The 16,062-nt window shown below is 58.4% G+C and overlaps 1 protein-coding gene across 2 annotated transcripts in view; it reads right to left on the bottom strand.

Annotated features, from left to right (window-relative positions):
- Positions 1–202: 202 nt before the first annotated feature.
- The window catches only part of ITPR3 (inositol 1,4,5-trisphosphate receptor type 3), a 64,297-nt gene continuing 48,437 nt past the window's right edge, over positions 203–16,062 (bottom strand). Inside the window, exons 34-58 of one of the 2 annotated variants that reach the window (XM_015237525.3) lie at positions 14,914–15,034; positions 14,171–14,361; positions 13,454–13,602; positions 13,170–13,278; positions 12,951–13,041; positions 12,656–12,825; positions 11,244–11,418; positions 10,875–11,059; positions 10,489–10,689; positions 10,262–10,372; positions 9,736–9,831; positions 9,497–9,598; positions 9,325–9,411; positions 8,619–8,729; positions 8,334–8,526; positions 7,997–8,122; positions 7,423–7,595; positions 6,599–6,763; positions 5,734–5,926; positions 5,153–5,257; positions 4,939–5,063; positions 3,965–4,130; positions 3,132–3,292; positions 1,650–1,811; positions 203–1,040 (exon numbers count right to left, since the gene is read on the bottom strand). In XM_015237525.3, coding sequence (XP_015093011.1) covers positions 972–1,040; positions 1,650–1,811; positions 3,132–3,292; positions 3,965–4,130; positions 4,939–5,063; positions 5,153–5,257; positions 5,734–5,926; positions 6,599–6,763; positions 7,423–7,595; positions 7,997–8,122; positions 8,334–8,526; positions 8,619–8,729; positions 9,325–9,411; positions 9,497–9,598; positions 9,736–9,831; positions 10,262–10,372; positions 10,489–10,689; positions 10,875–11,059; positions 11,244–11,418; positions 12,656–12,825; positions 12,951–13,041; positions 13,170–13,278; positions 13,454–13,602; positions 14,171–14,361; positions 14,914–15,034 — 3,537 coding nt within the window. In that variant the 3' untranslated portion in view covers positions 203–971. Of the gene's footprint in view, positions 1,041–1,649; positions 1,812–3,131; positions 3,293–3,964; positions 4,131–4,938; positions 5,067–5,152; positions 5,258–5,733; positions 5,927–6,598; positions 6,764–7,422; positions 7,596–7,996; positions 8,123–8,333; positions 8,527–8,618; positions 8,730–9,324; positions 9,412–9,496; positions 9,599–9,735; positions 9,832–10,261; positions 10,373–10,488; positions 10,690–10,874; positions 11,060–11,243; positions 11,419–12,655; positions 12,826–12,950; positions 13,042–13,169; positions 13,279–13,453; positions 13,603–14,170; positions 14,362–14,913; positions 15,035–16,062 lie in introns of both variants that reach the window. The other variant, XM_006202108.4, reaches the window with a different exon arrangement.

Below are 16,062 nucleotides of genomic sequence, written 5' to 3' on the forward strand. Positions count from 1 at the left end.
AAATACATAGGGTTATGACAGAAACCAGTTATATTGCAGTACAGTTCTGTGCAGGAATCCCTGTGAGACAGGATGTCACTCAGCATCTCCCAAGAGCCTGAGGTGAGCCAGGCAGGCAGGCAGGGCCTCCTGTTCTGTCCTCCACCAGCACATTAACCCAGCCCCTGGGGAGTATGGGAAACAGCATCCCTTTCTAATGGACTAGATTTCTATTAATTTATTTAAGGCAATTAACATATTAGTTCTCAGGCCAAAGGATTTGTAAAACATTACACCAAAGGGAAAAAACAAGCAGTCAAAACCACCCACTTCACACACCCCAGCCCTGTCACCTGGGTGTGTGACTGTCCCCCAGGAAGCGGCAGGTCCTAGGAGCAAGGCTTTCCATCCTTGGGTCACTAGTCCACCTGGGGCTGTGCCAGAGTGGGTGGCCTAGACTCGGGACAGTGAGGTCTACACACTGTCTACAGCAGATCTGAGGCACGGAGGGAGCCGAGCAGCCCTGGCCAGGACTGAGCATGGCGTCTGAATAAGTTAAATAACAAAGCCTTAAAATCACTAGCGGCAGCATCACTGCACCCCCTCCAGAGGTGGGCAGCAACCAAAATGTAGTGCTGAGAATAAAGAGGTGACCCCGCCCCTACTCACCCACAGGAGGAATACAAAGGAATCGGTTGCTGTTCTAAGGGACAAAGGACTTATTTTCCTCTAAGGCATTAAGGTAAGCTGAGTCCCAGAGTTTGAGTCTTTGAGGGCTCAGTCTGGGCAAAACTGTCAGCTCTGTGGGTCCACCTCCACACTGGTCAGAGCCTGGGTTGGCTTGGGAGGTTCTGGCAGAGTGGGAGCTGAGGCTTGGGTGGGCACCTAGCTGTGAGAGGCTGGCAGGGCCACCTGACCCAGGGAAGAGGCAGTGTTGCCAGTCACAGCTCTCCAGTGTCGACTGCGCCGTGTCAGGCCTTCAATGGCGCGGTTCAGCGGCTCATGCAGTTCTGGACATCCACGAAGCCCAGGCGTTGCCTGCGTTTCCTCTGCTCCGTCATCTAGGGTTAACCAGAGGCCAGGAGGGCGGGTCAGGCTGCCCAGTGGAGGGGCTGGTGCCCACCCTCCCCCCGTGGACCCAGCTGCCTTTCAGCACTGGCGGCAGGCCAGGGCCCCCCCAGGGTGCAGTGAGGATGTCAGCCCCAAACCCTTGTCCTCAGTTAGCCTGTCACAACCCCCTGATTGGGTGCAGCTGGGAAAGCACCCCGCCTAAAAGAGGGGCTGCCTGATCTCATCTAGTCACTGCCAGATGGAGAAGGCTGCTCTGAGCAAGAGGGGATCTTGAGGCCTTAACCTCCCCCATCACCAGTGAACGCCTCGGGGGAACTCACTGCAGCTGCCAGGAGCAAGAGTACACCTGCCCCAAGCTTCCACTCAGCCGCATCTTTCAGGGGCGCACAGATATGGGCTGCCACCCCCAAGCTAGCTTTCCATGGAGGGAAGAGAGCGTTTGGAACCTGTCTTCCACCCCAGACCCAAGAAGGGGCAGGAGCAGCATGAAGGCCCCAACACCCTCCCCCTCCTGCCCTATGGCAGGCTGGGCTGTGACTGCTCAGTGACAGCCCTTGAGGCTGCGCAGGGTGGAACCAGGATAGGGCCGGGATGCCCACCTGCTCCTTGAGCTCGTTGAGCTGGGCAGTGAGGTGGGACACCAGCTTCATGGTGGAGTTGAGCTTGTCCTGAAGAATCCGGATCTCATTCTGCTCTCCTTCCCCTTCGTTGCTCACCAGGGACATGGCCCTCATCCGGGGGAACCAGTCCAGGTTCTTGTTCTGAAAAACACCAGCAGTGGGGTGAGCGGGCTTGGGCCTGGCCTAGGAAAGCCTCATTTGGAAAAGCAGTTGTGGAGGGCGGGGGGGCCTGCTGCCACACCCTTGGCAAAATGACTCCCCAGGGATGTGTCATGGGAAAATCTGAATTGACCCAGGTCCTCCCCCGGGGCCAGAGTGAGCTGGCAGCAAACTGTCTGTGGGCATTAAGGCCGCAGCACTGTGACAGCCTGACTTCCGTTAGACAGCCTCAAATCTCCCACTAGTATCAGCACCATCTGTTTACTGAACACCCTGCAAGACGTGGAGGGAAGGCCTCTGCGCCCAGACCCTGAATCTCCTTCCTTCCTCCCGCCCCGCCCCACACACCCCACACCCCAGGAAGATGCAAATCAGACAGATGGTACACTGAGGGAGCGGGGGCTCTGCTGAGGACGGCTGGCGCCTGGTACATGAGGTAGAGTCATGTTTCCCAGGACAGAGGCAGAGCGGGAGGGGCACCAAGCAGCTTTCCGGTGCCTGTTGCAAGCTGTGAATTCTCAGCCCAACAGATACACCTGTACTCAAAGATCAGTCCAAAATGCACTAAGAGACAAATGGAATCCTATCCCCACAACTTTTTTTTTCCTACTAAATAGGTCTTCCCTTTTAGGCTACAGTTAATCTGCTGTGCAGTAATTTGGGTTTTTTTAAAGGTCGGTTTTGGTTTGTTTTTTTTAATGGAGGTACCAGGACCTCATGCATCCTGAGCACACACTACCTCTGAGCTACACCTTCCTCCCGCTGTGCAGTAATTTGAAGGTGCCCTACATCTGATGGAACTGATGGGCTTCCTTTACCCTAAATGCTACAAGACCTTTTTTTCCTTGTTCACTGCCTTAACTCCATACTAAATTGGAGTTTTATTTGGTTTCTCCTAAGTCTGATAAAGTTTTTCCAGGTGCCAACCAGGCTTCGGGAAGCTGCCCTCCCTCACCCAGCTAGAAAAGGCCCCTCAGAATGTCCTGCCCCGGCAGGGTGTGCTCTCCTCCCACGCCACCTCACGTTAGGCACCCACAGACCACAGGGCACCACACACATCCTTTGGGGCTGACGGGTTTGCTGTGGGCTTCTTCCCAACACCAGAGCCGACACAGAGGAGTGTGAGGCCCTTCTGCAGCACAGGCAGCTGGCAGGGCTCCCGAGTAGCCAAGGGCCAGCTCCAGCTGCTCCTCGCTCCCCTGCTGGCCTCTTAACAAGTGTCCACAGCTGTCTCAAGTCACCCGCCCCAGGCCTCCAGGGTCAGCGTGGGCAGACGTGGCCTCCCCCCACTGGGGCCCACACCTTGATCATCTGGGCCACGTAGCTCTCAGGCCCTGTGTAGTCCGTCTTGTTTTTCACGCGGACCAGCACGATGAAGTACAGGTAGTTCCACATGTTGTGCTCGAACTTGATGTGTTCCTCAAATGACACCGTCTTGTTGTCAAACTTGTCCCTCTCCAGACCTGATAAGGCAGAGGGTAAGGCTGAACCCACCGGCCTCCAAGAGCCACTATGGGGCCACCTGGTGGGGTGGACATCGCCTCTTGATGGAGTGGGGACATCTGTACTAGGGCTGAAAGTCCTGGTGAACGCAGGCAACAGCCCATCAGGGCTATTTAGGTCTCTTCTATTTAAAGCACCAGCCACTCGGCCGCACAGTGCCTCGCCCGCAGTGGCGAGGACTAGCAGAGGAGACGCCGGAATTCCACGGCCCGGGGCAGCAGGGCTAGCTGGATAAGGGATCTGTCCCAGGTGGTGCCTGCTCCTCCACCTGCGATGGCTGGTGAGGGGACTAGCACTTCACACCAGGGGGATGAAGCCCAGGACTGAGACCAGAGGTTTGAGGCCACTGACAGGACTTGTTTCCTCATCTGAACCCCAGAGAATTTAAAGGAATGGTTTTTGAGGCCCTTTCCTGAGCCTTTCCATGACTCCAAGTTCAGGCAGGGTCCTGTTCCCCCAAATTCTGGGATGAGCAAACAGCCATCAAGCCCTCAACCCCAGGACAGGGCTCCCCAGTGGCCACAGGAACCCGGGAAGGGCCCAACCGAGGCTGTCATGGGCCCAGATGAGAGCCTGATCCACAGGCTGCCCCAGCCTGGCCACAGCCTCCACGGGCAGGAACCCGGCCTCACCACAGATGAAGCATGTTGTCTTGAGAATTTCCTCCTTCTTCTGCTTCTCACTGCGCAGGTCAGCAAAGGTATCAATGATCACCCCAAAGATGAGGTTCAGCACAATGATGATGACAATGAAGAAGAACAGGAGGTCGTAGACCACACGGGCCGGGAAGAGAGACTCCTGCAGGGGGAGGCAGCAAGGCCAGGCAGGCAGGACTCAGAGCCCAGCCCCCAGCAGAAGGAAATGAGGGCCTCTGGCTCCCAGGGCCCTGAAGATGGCAGAGTGGACCCAGACTCGCTCCATGGAGAATCACAACCAGTGCCCTGAGTGTGGATTAGAACACAGTAGCCGGGACAAAGACCTCGAGGAGTCTCACGTGGGGAGCTAGGCCTAGGGGCTAGGCTTGTGCCTGCCTTTAACTTTGGGTTGGGGAAGAGCGGCTCTGAACTCCCCTGCCTGCCCTCAGGACACCTTGTCTCACTCATTCTAGAAACCCTCTGTCGGGCCAGGGAGAAACTTCTCACTCCTGTGCCACTGGGGATAGGCTGACATTCTGGGAATGCTGGGCTGAGTCAAATCCTGAGGTCTCCTCATGAAGCCACTCAGCTTCCCCATCCTGCCGCCCCAGGCATGGGCTGGGCCTCTGCCTCAAGGATGAAGCTCATGTGGCCGGGGACCCGCCCGCTGTCTGACTCACACCTTCCCCAGTCCAGGAAAGCTCGGCGCCAAGGTCTTTCCTTAGAGCATCTACAGTGAGCTGGTGGGGATGCCTGTGCTGACGGGTGGGGACAGCTCAGCTACGTCACTGCATGGAAGTGGGGAGGACAGTGGGGCAAAGAGGGTGGAAATGTGCCAGGACTCGCGATCCTGCAGATCAAGGGAGGCCAAGCCACTTAAACTGGCTGTGACCTGAGAGCAGAGCCCTCACAGTTGCTGACCCGAACAGGCCAGGCCACGTGGACTGGGGAGGCGGGCAGGGGGCACTCACATCTTTGGAAGGTTTGCGGAGAATGTCGCCCACGCCGCCCCCATTGCGCAGCCCGTGGTTCATGACGGTGACGATGCACATGAGCAGAGTGTCACAGGCCCGCTCCGTGCTGTCCAGCTCCTCATCTTCTGTGAGCAGAGCACATACTCATACCTGGGCCAGGCCACCCGCCTCCACCCACTGCACCTGGATTCCCGAGACACATTGCTCTCACCTTCCAGGACCTCAGGCACTGAGACCCCTGAGACACAGTTCATGTTATTACCACTGCACGTGTCCACAAACGTGGCAGCTCCATGTGGCATCCCCAGGGGGCTGGCTGGAGGGGACAGGGATGAGGTCAACAGCAGGTCCCAATGCCTGGCCTTATTCCCCGGTTCTGTCCGCAGTATCACATCCTCCAAGAAGCCTGCCCTGATCCTACCAGCTCCTCACTCTGGCTAGAAGTGAAGGGTCTTCATGTACCTGTCCCCGCTGGGCTGTGCTCTAAGGGCAAGGAAGGGGGTCTGCACCCCCAGCCCTGACACATAGGCAGCCCCACGAATACTGTTTAACATGAACGACAGAGGCTACAAGCAAGAGCAACCCAAGGTTCTCCTACGCCTTCAGTTTGTCTCAGGGAAGAGGGAGGCAGATTGGCATAAGCTAGACCCTATCCCCGACCCAGAACACAAAAGGAGAAACTAAGGTAGTGGCCTGGGGCAATAAGGACTCCCAGGTCCTGGGCCTGATGCTGGCTGCTTGTGCAGGTCCCCTCATCCCCACACACCCGCCTGGGAGAGGTACCCCCCTGACCTCTGGAGTGGTTGCCAGGCAGCCGGTCAACCTCAAGGATGAAGTCATCCTTGAGGAAGAGGAAGCCGACGATGGAGAAGAGGTAGACCAGGATGAGGGCCAGCAGGGCAGTCAGCAGGATGGAGCGGCCATTGCGGGTCACACTCTTGATGACGTTGAACAGCGTCTCCTCACGGTAGATGAGGTCAAAGAGCTGCAGGGCAGAGACAGGGACCCAGCTGGACCCAAGGGCTGCCCGCCTCCCAGTGGTTTCCACAGCCTCCTCCAGCAGGGTCTGCACATAGGCAGGCGGAACCAGGCCGACAGGGGGAGGCTTCTGGGAGGAGCCTGGAGTTCTAAGGCTGAGGAAAGGGAGGGGCCCAGGGGAAGGCGTGAGGGTGGAACAGGCAGCAAATACCACAGGTGGAGGGAGAAGGCCAGCTCCTGTGGTGCACCTGCTATGTGCCAGGACACACGCTACACGACTGTTGTGTGTTAGCTCACTTTACCTTCACAGTTATTCTAGAGAGTACGTGCTATTAATTATTCACATTTTACAGATGGTGAAACTGAGGCATGGGCAGTTAAGTAACCTGCCCAGTGTTACACAGCTATTAGGGGCCACATCCAGGATGCAAACCCAGGTGGTCTGGCTCCAGAATCCAGGCTTGAACCACCACCATCCAGGGGAGGTGGGTCCGATAGGAGCCAGGAGTAGCCAGGCCGGGATCCAGTGGAGGAAGACACTGGAAATCCATTCCTCCCAGCCCAGCAGCAAGAGAACTGGACTGAAGCTGGTGATGGGGAACCGCCAGCAACCAGCAGGGATCCCCAACTCCCCCTGCACCCCTGCCCAGCACCCCCTACCCCCGCCTGGGGGCCTCACCAGGATGCTGTAGAAGAGCTCATGGGCAAAGAGGCCCAGGACGCTAGTCAGGATGTAGCCCACGTGGTAGAGGAACTCCATGTCCATGACCATGGCCTTATAGCCCCGGATGAAGGTGCCACGGTTGCCCACGAAGCTCACCACAAACACGATCTTGTTGGTCAGCTGGGGGCAAGTGTAGGGCATGGCGGTCAGTGCCCTACCACCCACCCTGAATCCCCACCCCTGTTGTCATGCCCACCCGGTGCCCAGAGTAGAGGCCGTGACCAGTGGAGTAGATCTGAGTCAGCCCTGCTCAGCCTGGCAGACACAGCATTAATGAAAATGCTTCCAGAAATGCATCTGGGCTCCTAGGACTAGAATAGACAATTCCTTTGGGTCCCCTGCTCCAGGAAGAAAGTGAGACGCAGCTAAAGGAGGATGGGTCAGAGAAGATCACCCTTGGCCTTTATGGTGACTGAGTACGTTAGAAACGGTGCCCCCCATCTTGCTCAAAGCACAGTTTCCTGCCAGAACACACAAATCTTTGACATCTTCAACGTGCCTTTGGGTGGTGCACAGCTAACACCATGTACACAGCAGCCCTGAAGCTGCTGCTCCAAAGTGAGTCCTGGCTGGCCCTGAGTGCCCGCTGCCCCTCGTTGCCCAGGAGGATGGAGGAGCCATGGAGTGGTCCCCACCTGGGGTCTATAATGAGCTTGGGATCCCAACACAGGGATGAGGGGGATGGGGCAGCATAGTGGCCAGTGTGAGACAGCAGGCCAGCTTCAGGTCCGACTGCAGGTGAGCGTGAGGGTTTGGAGTGGGGTCCCTCCAACACTCACATTGAGGGCACCCAGAATGTTGAGTGTGGGCCCAATGCCCAGGTAGTAGATGGAGCGCAGGATGAGCGCCACGATGAGGGGGCGGATGCTGTAGCGCTTGGTGAACAGGGCCGCGATGGAGAAGCAGATGAGGATCCAGAACAGCAGCGAGATGAGCGGGGAGCCCAGCACACCTAGGGGCCGGGGAGCAGGGGTGAGTGCGGCTTGCTCAAGCCCATGGCCCCTGCAGATCCCAGAAGTCACCCCTTCTGGAAGCTTTCCCTGTAAATTCCTGGTCACCTGGCTTTAGGGCCTGGCCCATCACACCTGCATCTCTAGGCTTAAGGTATGAGGCCCTCTCCAGCTGCTGCTACCATAACTGGTCTCTGTCTCCAGAGATCAAAGACCCTGTCTGCCCCACTGGACTGCCCGTGTCTCCCCATGATGGGGTGCAGAAACCAGAGAGCAGTGCAGGGGGTGCCTCTCCTCACTCTATCTGTTCCCCCAGAGCCTGGCTGACCCCCAGGCTCTGCCCAAACTGAAGGAGTGGGCACAGAGAGCTCAGGGCCCCTGCTTGCCAGCCCTGTGTCCTCACCTGTGGACGCGCCCTCCATGTAGGGGTAGAAGAAAGCAATGATAATGTTGATAAAAACTGCCAGGTTGAAGGAGATGCTGCCCCACAGGGTCATGCGGCGGGAGAACCAGTAGATGAGTGGCATGCCTGGGGGAGCAAGGGACGGGTCCCTGATTAATACCGTCTGCCCACCTGACTCGGGGCCCCACTGCCAGCACAAGCTCTAGGTCCCACTTCTGGAAGTATATGTGATCGGAGCCATCCTTGGGGTGGGGTCCCCACCAGCAGGAGAAGGAGGCATCAAGGGCCATCCGCAAGCAGCTCCCAGCCCCGCCCGCCTGCGTGCTGGGGTCCTCACTGCGGAGCTTGCGCTGCCACTCCATCTCGTTGTGCAGGAAGGAGGACTGGTCGAAGAAGTCGCTCACTTTGCTGCCCTGCTCGTCCTGCTCTGTGGTGGTGAAGAGCCGGTGCTTGGTCTCCTCCGTCAGGAACTGGCAGATGCCGGGCACCGGGAACACGATCTGCTCCATGCTGCGATCCTGCCGCACGATCTGGACGCACACAGGTGCGTAGTCACATTGAGCCTTGACTACCGAAGGCCAAGCCCAGAGCCCTCATCACTGTTAAGTGCCCTTAGCCCCACCTCGATCTGGGACGTGTGGTTCTCATAGTAGGCCAGGGGATCCTCCTCCTCCTCCTGTGCAGGCACTGAGGACTTGAGCATCTGTGACAGCTGCTTGTTGTTGAGGCTGAGCTGGGGGCGAGGGGATGCTGAGGTCAGGTCCAGCAGCCCCACACCACTAGGCCTGCCATCTGAGCCCCACCTGCCAGGTCTGAGTCCAACTCTGATCAGATCTAGCCCAGCCCAGACCAACAAAAACCCAACCCCAAAGAGGGAGACAGTCCTACAGGACAGTCAACACCCTGCACAGTCCTGCTCAGGGGCACCCTAGTTCCTGCTCCAGGCTTCCAGACCTGCCCCAGACCCACAAAGCAACCTTGCTCACACTCCTAGGTCCCGGTTACATCCCTGGCCACTAGTCGGTCTCCCAGCGGTCCTGAGCCCCACTCCCCAAGTCTAACCGGGCTTTTTACTCAGGTGCAAACCAAGCCCTTGGGCCACAGGTCCTCCTTGAGTTCCTGGACCCGCCCCCAGCCTCATCCCAGATTCCAGCCAGGCTGTGAGGTCTCAGCTCCACCCTCAGCCCCACCTCGGGTCATAGCCCAGCCCTCAATTCCTAGCCTCACCCAGATGCTATCCCATCCCATCTCCCGCCCAGCCCCGCCCCATTCTCAGCCTTAGCCACGCCCCACACCCCAGCCCCATCCTCCGTCCTCCTGGCCCCCACCATGGAAGAGATGCCCTCAGCCTCCTCCTCTTGGATGCGCTTCACCGGTTTCAGCAGGTGCTGCAGCTGTTTGTTGTGCCTGGAGAGCTGAGTGAGGGCAGCGCAGTCAGGGGGGCGTGGTCGCTGGTGGGGGAATGACTGCCGGGGCGGGGCCACGGGGCGGGGCCAGTACCTGCAGCGCCAGGATGTAGATATTGTGACCCACTTCACGTGGGCTCACGTCCGAGTTCTCACGCTCCTCCTCCTGCAGGTAGGCCTTCTTGATGACGTCCACCTGGCAGGGCAGTGCATGCTCGAATGCCTTCTTCCCGCGACATAGTGCGGGCTGGGCCCCAATCCCCATCCGCACATACCCGACCCGGTCCGCCTCCCCACCTAACCCTCTCCACCTGACCACCAGCCCAGTCTCACCAGCTCCTGGGGCCGCAGGCTGATGAGGATGCGCTCAGCGTTTTCACTGTCGTGCCGGCTCTCCATAAGTGCCAGGAGCAGCTTGGAGGCGTTGTCCTGAGTTGAGGGGACAGGCCACAGTCTAAGGGGCCCTATCACCCACTCCACTGACTACTCCAAAACAGCCTTGGCCCTCAAGTCCCATGGCCCTCCCATTCCCCACTGACCCCGGGGCTGGCCGAGATGGGTCCTGCATATCCAGCCCACTCATAGGCCGCCTTCCCCGACCCTGTGGCCAACACACTCATGCCCCAGATAGCAGTCACGTACACAGGAGGCCCCCGGATAAACTCAGAACACGTGTGCTTCTAGAGCAAGTGTACATCCTGCACGTTTGCTCACAGGTGCACTCGTGCACACATGTAAACATGCACATTAACACCTGCGCACATCACACACTCTTGCACACATGCCTGCACCACACACACACTCAACACACAGCACACAAACATCCATGCACGCTCACACGGGCTGCCACGGGCCCCACCTTGAGTTGCAGCACCAGATCCATGCGATACTTGCACAACGGACTGATGTCGTTGAGAATCAGTGCAGTGATGATGTCTATGCCATTGGACTCGTGTGTGACGATGCAGGTCTGGCGGGAGGCAGGGGTGGGGGGCACCAGGCCCAGGCCCCTCAGAATCATGGCAGCTCCAGAGGCCTCCATCCTCCCACACGTCCATGTGGCCATGTACCGCCCTGACAGCTCACCTGGTTCTCATGGCAGGGGCCCTGGCAGTACTCTGTCAGGGTCTCCAGGGTCTGGATGACGAGGCCCACGTTATCCTCGTTGATGTAGAGCCCCAGCAGCCCCAGGCCGCCCGTGGTGCTGCCGCACATGATATCCAGGAACTGCAGCGTCTCACACACCAGGTTGTAGTTGGTCTTGTTGTTCTGGCAGCGCAGGAAGTTCTGCAGAGCACAGGAGGGGGCGGCTGCAGCAGGGAGGGGGCAGGGGCCCGCTAGGGGACAGCGATCCTGTGGGCTGCAGGGCTTGGGGGATCGACGTGCCACTGGCCAGCAGGGGCCAAAGTGGGGTTGGGGCAAGGCAGGGCGAGGTGGGTGCGACTGTGGTCGGCAGGGGCGGGGCCGCTCACCTGCAGGTCCCGGTTGTGGTTCTCACACAGCAGCTGCAGGAAGCGCAGGATAGGTTGCATGATGAGCACGGATGTCCCCATCTCGTTACTCTGCACGCGTTCGCTCACCTCGTGCCCCCGACGCAGGCTGGGGCCCAGCGAATAGCGGGATGAGGAGCCAGGCATTGAGAAGGAGGCCACGCGGCCTGTGGGACAAGGTCTAGTGAGGCTGGGAAAGGCCTGTGTTCCTATCCTGTCCCCTGCCCACATACCTTGCCTGATACCCCAAGCCCTCATTCCTGGGGCCCCGTGACCCCCCTTCACCTTGTACCCTCTGACCCCACTTGGCACCCCCACCTTGTAACCCATGCCCCCATCCGCACCCCCGACCTTTGGCTGTGGGGTCTGCCGGCTCCCGGTCCTCACGCGGCTGACTACCCAGGTCATTCATGTTGACAGCCACTGTGGACTTAGTCTCCTGCTGAGCCCGCTTCATGCGGTCATGCAGCACCTTGAAGAAGCGCTCTGACTTCTTGTCGCTGGTCATCAGGTTGTAGAAGGATTTCTGGGGGCAGACCGTGATATGGGGGCAGCCTCAGCATTGGGCCTGGCTCTCAGCAGCCCTTGGGGAAGCCCCTGGGTGCTCCATCCTGTACTACAGGGACAAGGATGGGACACAGATGGGCCCCCAGATGTGCCCAAACCAGACTGAGGTGGGAGAAACAGAGGCATCCCTGTGCCCTGCAATTAAGGGTGGCGTGAGGGGTGGTCTGGACCATCAGTGCTGGAGGAGGAAGGGTCTGTAACTGCGAAGCTGGAGGCCTATACTAGCCTCCTCACTACCTTCTGCATCTGCCCCTGGCCTTACATCTGTTCCCCACACAGCAGCCAGACACATCCCTTTGAAATTTAAGTCATGTCTCTCCTCTGCTCAAAACCCTGCAGTGGCCCCATCTTCCCCAGAGGAAGGCCAGGCCTCACAGTGCCCATGAGGCCACGTGAGGGCCCGCCCCCTCTGACCTCAGCACCTACTACTCACCCCACCTCTGCCCTGCCAGCCACAGCAGCCACTTCCCCCTCACAGCATTTTGCTGCCTGCTCTGTCTGCCCCAGGTGCTCTGCCCCACTTTGCCACATGCTCACCTCCAAGTTTTTATTCACGTCTCCCTCTCAGGGGCCTTCCCCGATCACTCCAAGATACCGCCCTGCCCCAGCACTCCCAAAGCCCCCTGCCTGAATTATCACTGTCCAGTATATTCTCTGTATTATGTAGGGAGTACGATTAGGGACCATGGCCCCCACTAGGATATAAGTACCAAGAAACCATGCATTTTGTCCCTTGTTCACTGCTGCCTCCTTAGCACCTAGAGCACTACCGGGCACACAGAAGGCACTCAATGTAGACTTATGGAGTTAATGAACGAATGAATGGAGAGGAGAGAATCAGAGGGCTTTTGGAGAAGGCAGGCCTTTAGTTGGGTACCAAAGGCTGAGGAGGATGCGGTAGAGGAGGGAAGGAGGCCCGAAGAGAGGCTGAGAGGCAAGAATTGTTGACAGAATGAGGGGTCAGAATGTGGGAGACAGGCTAAGGCCTGGCTGCAGCAGGGCGGGGGTGTAGGGAAAGAAAAGGGCCACATGACACAGGGGGCAGATACAGGAGGCAGAGCCGCCCCAGAGTAGCTGGACTTCTGCTGGCCACCAGCACCCAGCCCTGCAGCCCAGCGCCTGGCTCACTGTCCCCCATCCTGAGTTGGAAGCCCCACCCAGGAGGTGAGCCCCTCAGCACTCCCACCACTCCACACCTGAATCTCCGTGTTGCCACCGTCCAGCAGGTGGATGGCCAGGCCAATGCTCTCTTGAAAGATCTTCTCATTCTTGGTGCTGGTGATGAGGTCGCACACCAGCTTGGTAGCCCCCTCCTTGTCCAGCCGGCACTGGGTAGCCGCAATTGCTGACCAGTCTTGGTCCAGGCCTGGAGTGGCGAACTCACTTAAGGGGGAGCTGATGACAGAGTGGCAGGGAGTGGCAAGGAGTGGGAAGGGAGGGCCCAGGGCAATCAGGCTGCCCGGGGCACGGCAGGGGAAATGCGGTACTGACCAGTGCCCATAGGGTCGGGAAGGTCCCCCCGAGAGCTGGACTTTCGGTTTTGGAGGTAGTTTTGTAGCAGCATCTTGCGCAGCTGGTTGCCCTGCGGGGAGGGGAGCGAGGCCCACAGTAGCATGCTTCCCCGTTGAACCCTCAGCCAGCAGTCCTGGCCCTGAGCCCCTGGAGCTCATGGCTGGGCCTGCCCGCCTTCCAGCCCCGCCCAGCACTCACCCGGTCCCCGTACTTGGTCTTCTTGAGCAGCATCTGCTGCAGCGTCCTGAGCACCTTGACGCAGAGCTTCTCCTCCGACTCCATGAGGTCCTTGGTGTGTTGGATCAGCCTGGCCGGCAGAGAAGGAGGACATGCTCAGGGCAGCCCCTACAGCCTCCCTCCAGCCACTGTCCCCAACCCCAGCCCTCTGACCCTAAGGGCTGTCTGGTTACCACCAGGCCCTTCCCTGTCCTGGGCCACTGCACCACTGCCCACCCCAACGCCCAGCCCAGCATCCCACTCACTTGGACAGGAAGCCCCCACTCTCACACCGCTGGTAGGCCTCACTGCCCTCCAGGAAGAGCAGCTCGGGCCAGTGTAGGACATCCACCAGTACGGACAGCTCGGCCTGCACCAGGGGCTTCAGCCGTTCCTCCAGGGCAGTGATGATGTCCTGGGGTAGGCAGGGGTGGGCAGGGGTGGGCCGGGCCACCCCCACCCAAGAGATGACCACACGTGACCACCATTCCCCAATCCCCAACAAAGGGTCCCACGGATTGGCCTGTACCCCACCATCTGAGGGAGCCAGGGCCCACAGAGCCGCCATGAACAGAGCATATGACATCTATCTGCTCAGAGCCCCTGTCTGGGAGCCACACACTTGGCTCTTTTCCCAGCCTCTCCTCTAGCTCTGTGTGACCTTGGGCAAACCCCTTGCCCTCTCTGGGCTTTGATATCCAACCACACGGGGATCATAACCCACCACACCCCCTCTACAGGCGAACAAAACAGTGGACAGAAGTGTGTTTCAGAAACAGGAAGGTGCTGTCCGTGGTGAGGGGAGTCCTGACACCCTTCATGAGCACCAACCCTGGAATGGGGCCCCTCAGTCCCCTGCCCCTAGCAGCCCCCAGGAGGAGACAAGCCAACTAGCCCCTTCCTGGCAAGAGTGGGCAGCACAGAAGGGACACTCCCCAAGAACAGGCCCTTCCAAAGCAGCTCCCAGGCCGCCCCACACCCACCTGCAGCTTCTCGATGATGTTCTTGTAGTCCCACTGGTTGGCGGTGGGAGTGACACGGGGGAAGGCCCTCGTGGCTGCCTTGTAGCTGGAAGCGTTCCGCTGGGCAGCAGCCACACAGCTGGCACCACTACTGAGCAGTGAGCTGATGTGGGCATCCAGGTCCATGGGCAGCAAGATAGCCCGGCCCTTGGCTGGGGGGAGAGGGGACAGGGTGCTGGAGGGCTGGTGTGGGGTGGGGGGTCTGCCAGCCAGAGGGGCAAAGTTCAGAGCTGTCGCACTGGGGGACAGGATGAACTCGACCGAGGGCCTGGGGTGCAGGAGCCACCACCCTGGCCCCCGCTTGGACTGAGGTGCCCTCTTCCCTTTTTTGGGTAAGAAGAGGGAGTTTCTGCCTCTATAATTCTACCCTGGCTCCACTCTGACCCCTCCCCGACCTCTCTCCCCTTAGCTAACTCTCCCTAAGAATCTACAGGCCTCCTTCCTGCCTGAGACCATTTACAAGCATAAGAAACTCTGGCTGGGGGATGTCACCCAGCACTCTCCTCTAGGGAACTGACTCAGAGTAGATAGCTTCTCTCAACTGCTAAGATGCTAGTTAGACACCAAGAAGGACTTACTGAGAACCACCTAGGAACAGACGACAGGTGAGCCTAGGGATAAGGTGTTTACTGGAAGGGCAGCATCCCTGTGGCGAAGGGAGGGGAGGGGTGGTTGGAGCTGGCCAGTGCCCCTGGCACACTCACCCACCATGGCGAGGGTCCGGATGCAGGCTTCCACGGAGCCCTTGTGCTGCTGCTGCAGCCACGGACACTCAAGCAGCCGCGTGGTGGACTGCAGCAGCTGCACCACGATCGTCTGGTGTGTCTGTAAGAGGCAACACACCTGCTGCTACAGCCTGGCCCACCTTCCACCCTGGACAGCCCCAGGCCAAGTGATCAGGGCCTGCTGAGTATGCGCATGGGTGGAGGTTCAGGATCTACCATGTGCCTTTGTTCCATTTGGAAAAAGGCACCACCCCTCTTGCCTCTCAGCAGTGCACAACCTGCCCAACTGTACACGGCAGCCCTGTGAGAACATCCCGAGGTCCAGGCCTGGGGCTTATAGCCCATTGCTGACCCTTTTCTTCCTTTTAAAAATGTTAAATAAATTAATATTGTAAAAAGGGGATATATTTACATGGTTCAAAAACCATAAAGGTTATAAGAAGGAATGCTTTGAGAAGTCCTGTCCCAAAACTTGACTCCATCCCCCTCATTCTCCTATGCTCTGCCCTGGGGCTGGTAAGAGGTGGGGAAAACTGATACAAATCACCAGAGTCCCATAGTTCCAAAGGGGCCTCAGGGCCCAAACACATGTGTGTCAAAATAAATCCATCCTTGCTGGGAGAACAGGACCCAATGTTTTTTAGCCACTCTCAGACGCACCACTCCATCCTCAGTCCTTCTACCTACATGCAGCCCTTATGTTGGTCTCTTGTGAGTCCTTCCAATGTTTCTTTATGAATTAGGTGGGGTAGCAGGCTCTTCCTCAAGGGAACCTGAGTCTCTTTCATTCAGGGGGCTCTGAGGCTATGACCTGCCTCAAGTTTGAGAATCTGGGGACTTCCTGAGGGGCTGTGACTCTTTCAGTGATTCAAGGCAAACTTCAGTTCACTAGCCTAGAGCTTTTCTGCTTCTACAGACGAGCAGACTTAAGGCTGTCTACCTACATCAGTTCAAGGGACACCATGACCAACTAGCCAACATCAAAGATTCTGTGCATCAGATTATCCTGATAACTGCTTGCGCTCTGCTGTCCACTGCAGTAAGCATCACATCTTGTCACTGATGTGTAGGAGCTGCCAAGGGTCCCTGCCACCCCGGGACCCATTATAGCAAATGAATTTAGGAAGC

This window comes from Vicugna pacos, chromosome 20 (assembly GCF_048564905.1).
Source record: "Vicugna pacos chromosome 20, VicPac4, whole genome shotgun sequence".
Taxonomy (NCBI): Eukaryota; Metazoa; Chordata; class Mammalia; order Artiodactyla; family Camelidae; genus Vicugna; species Vicugna pacos.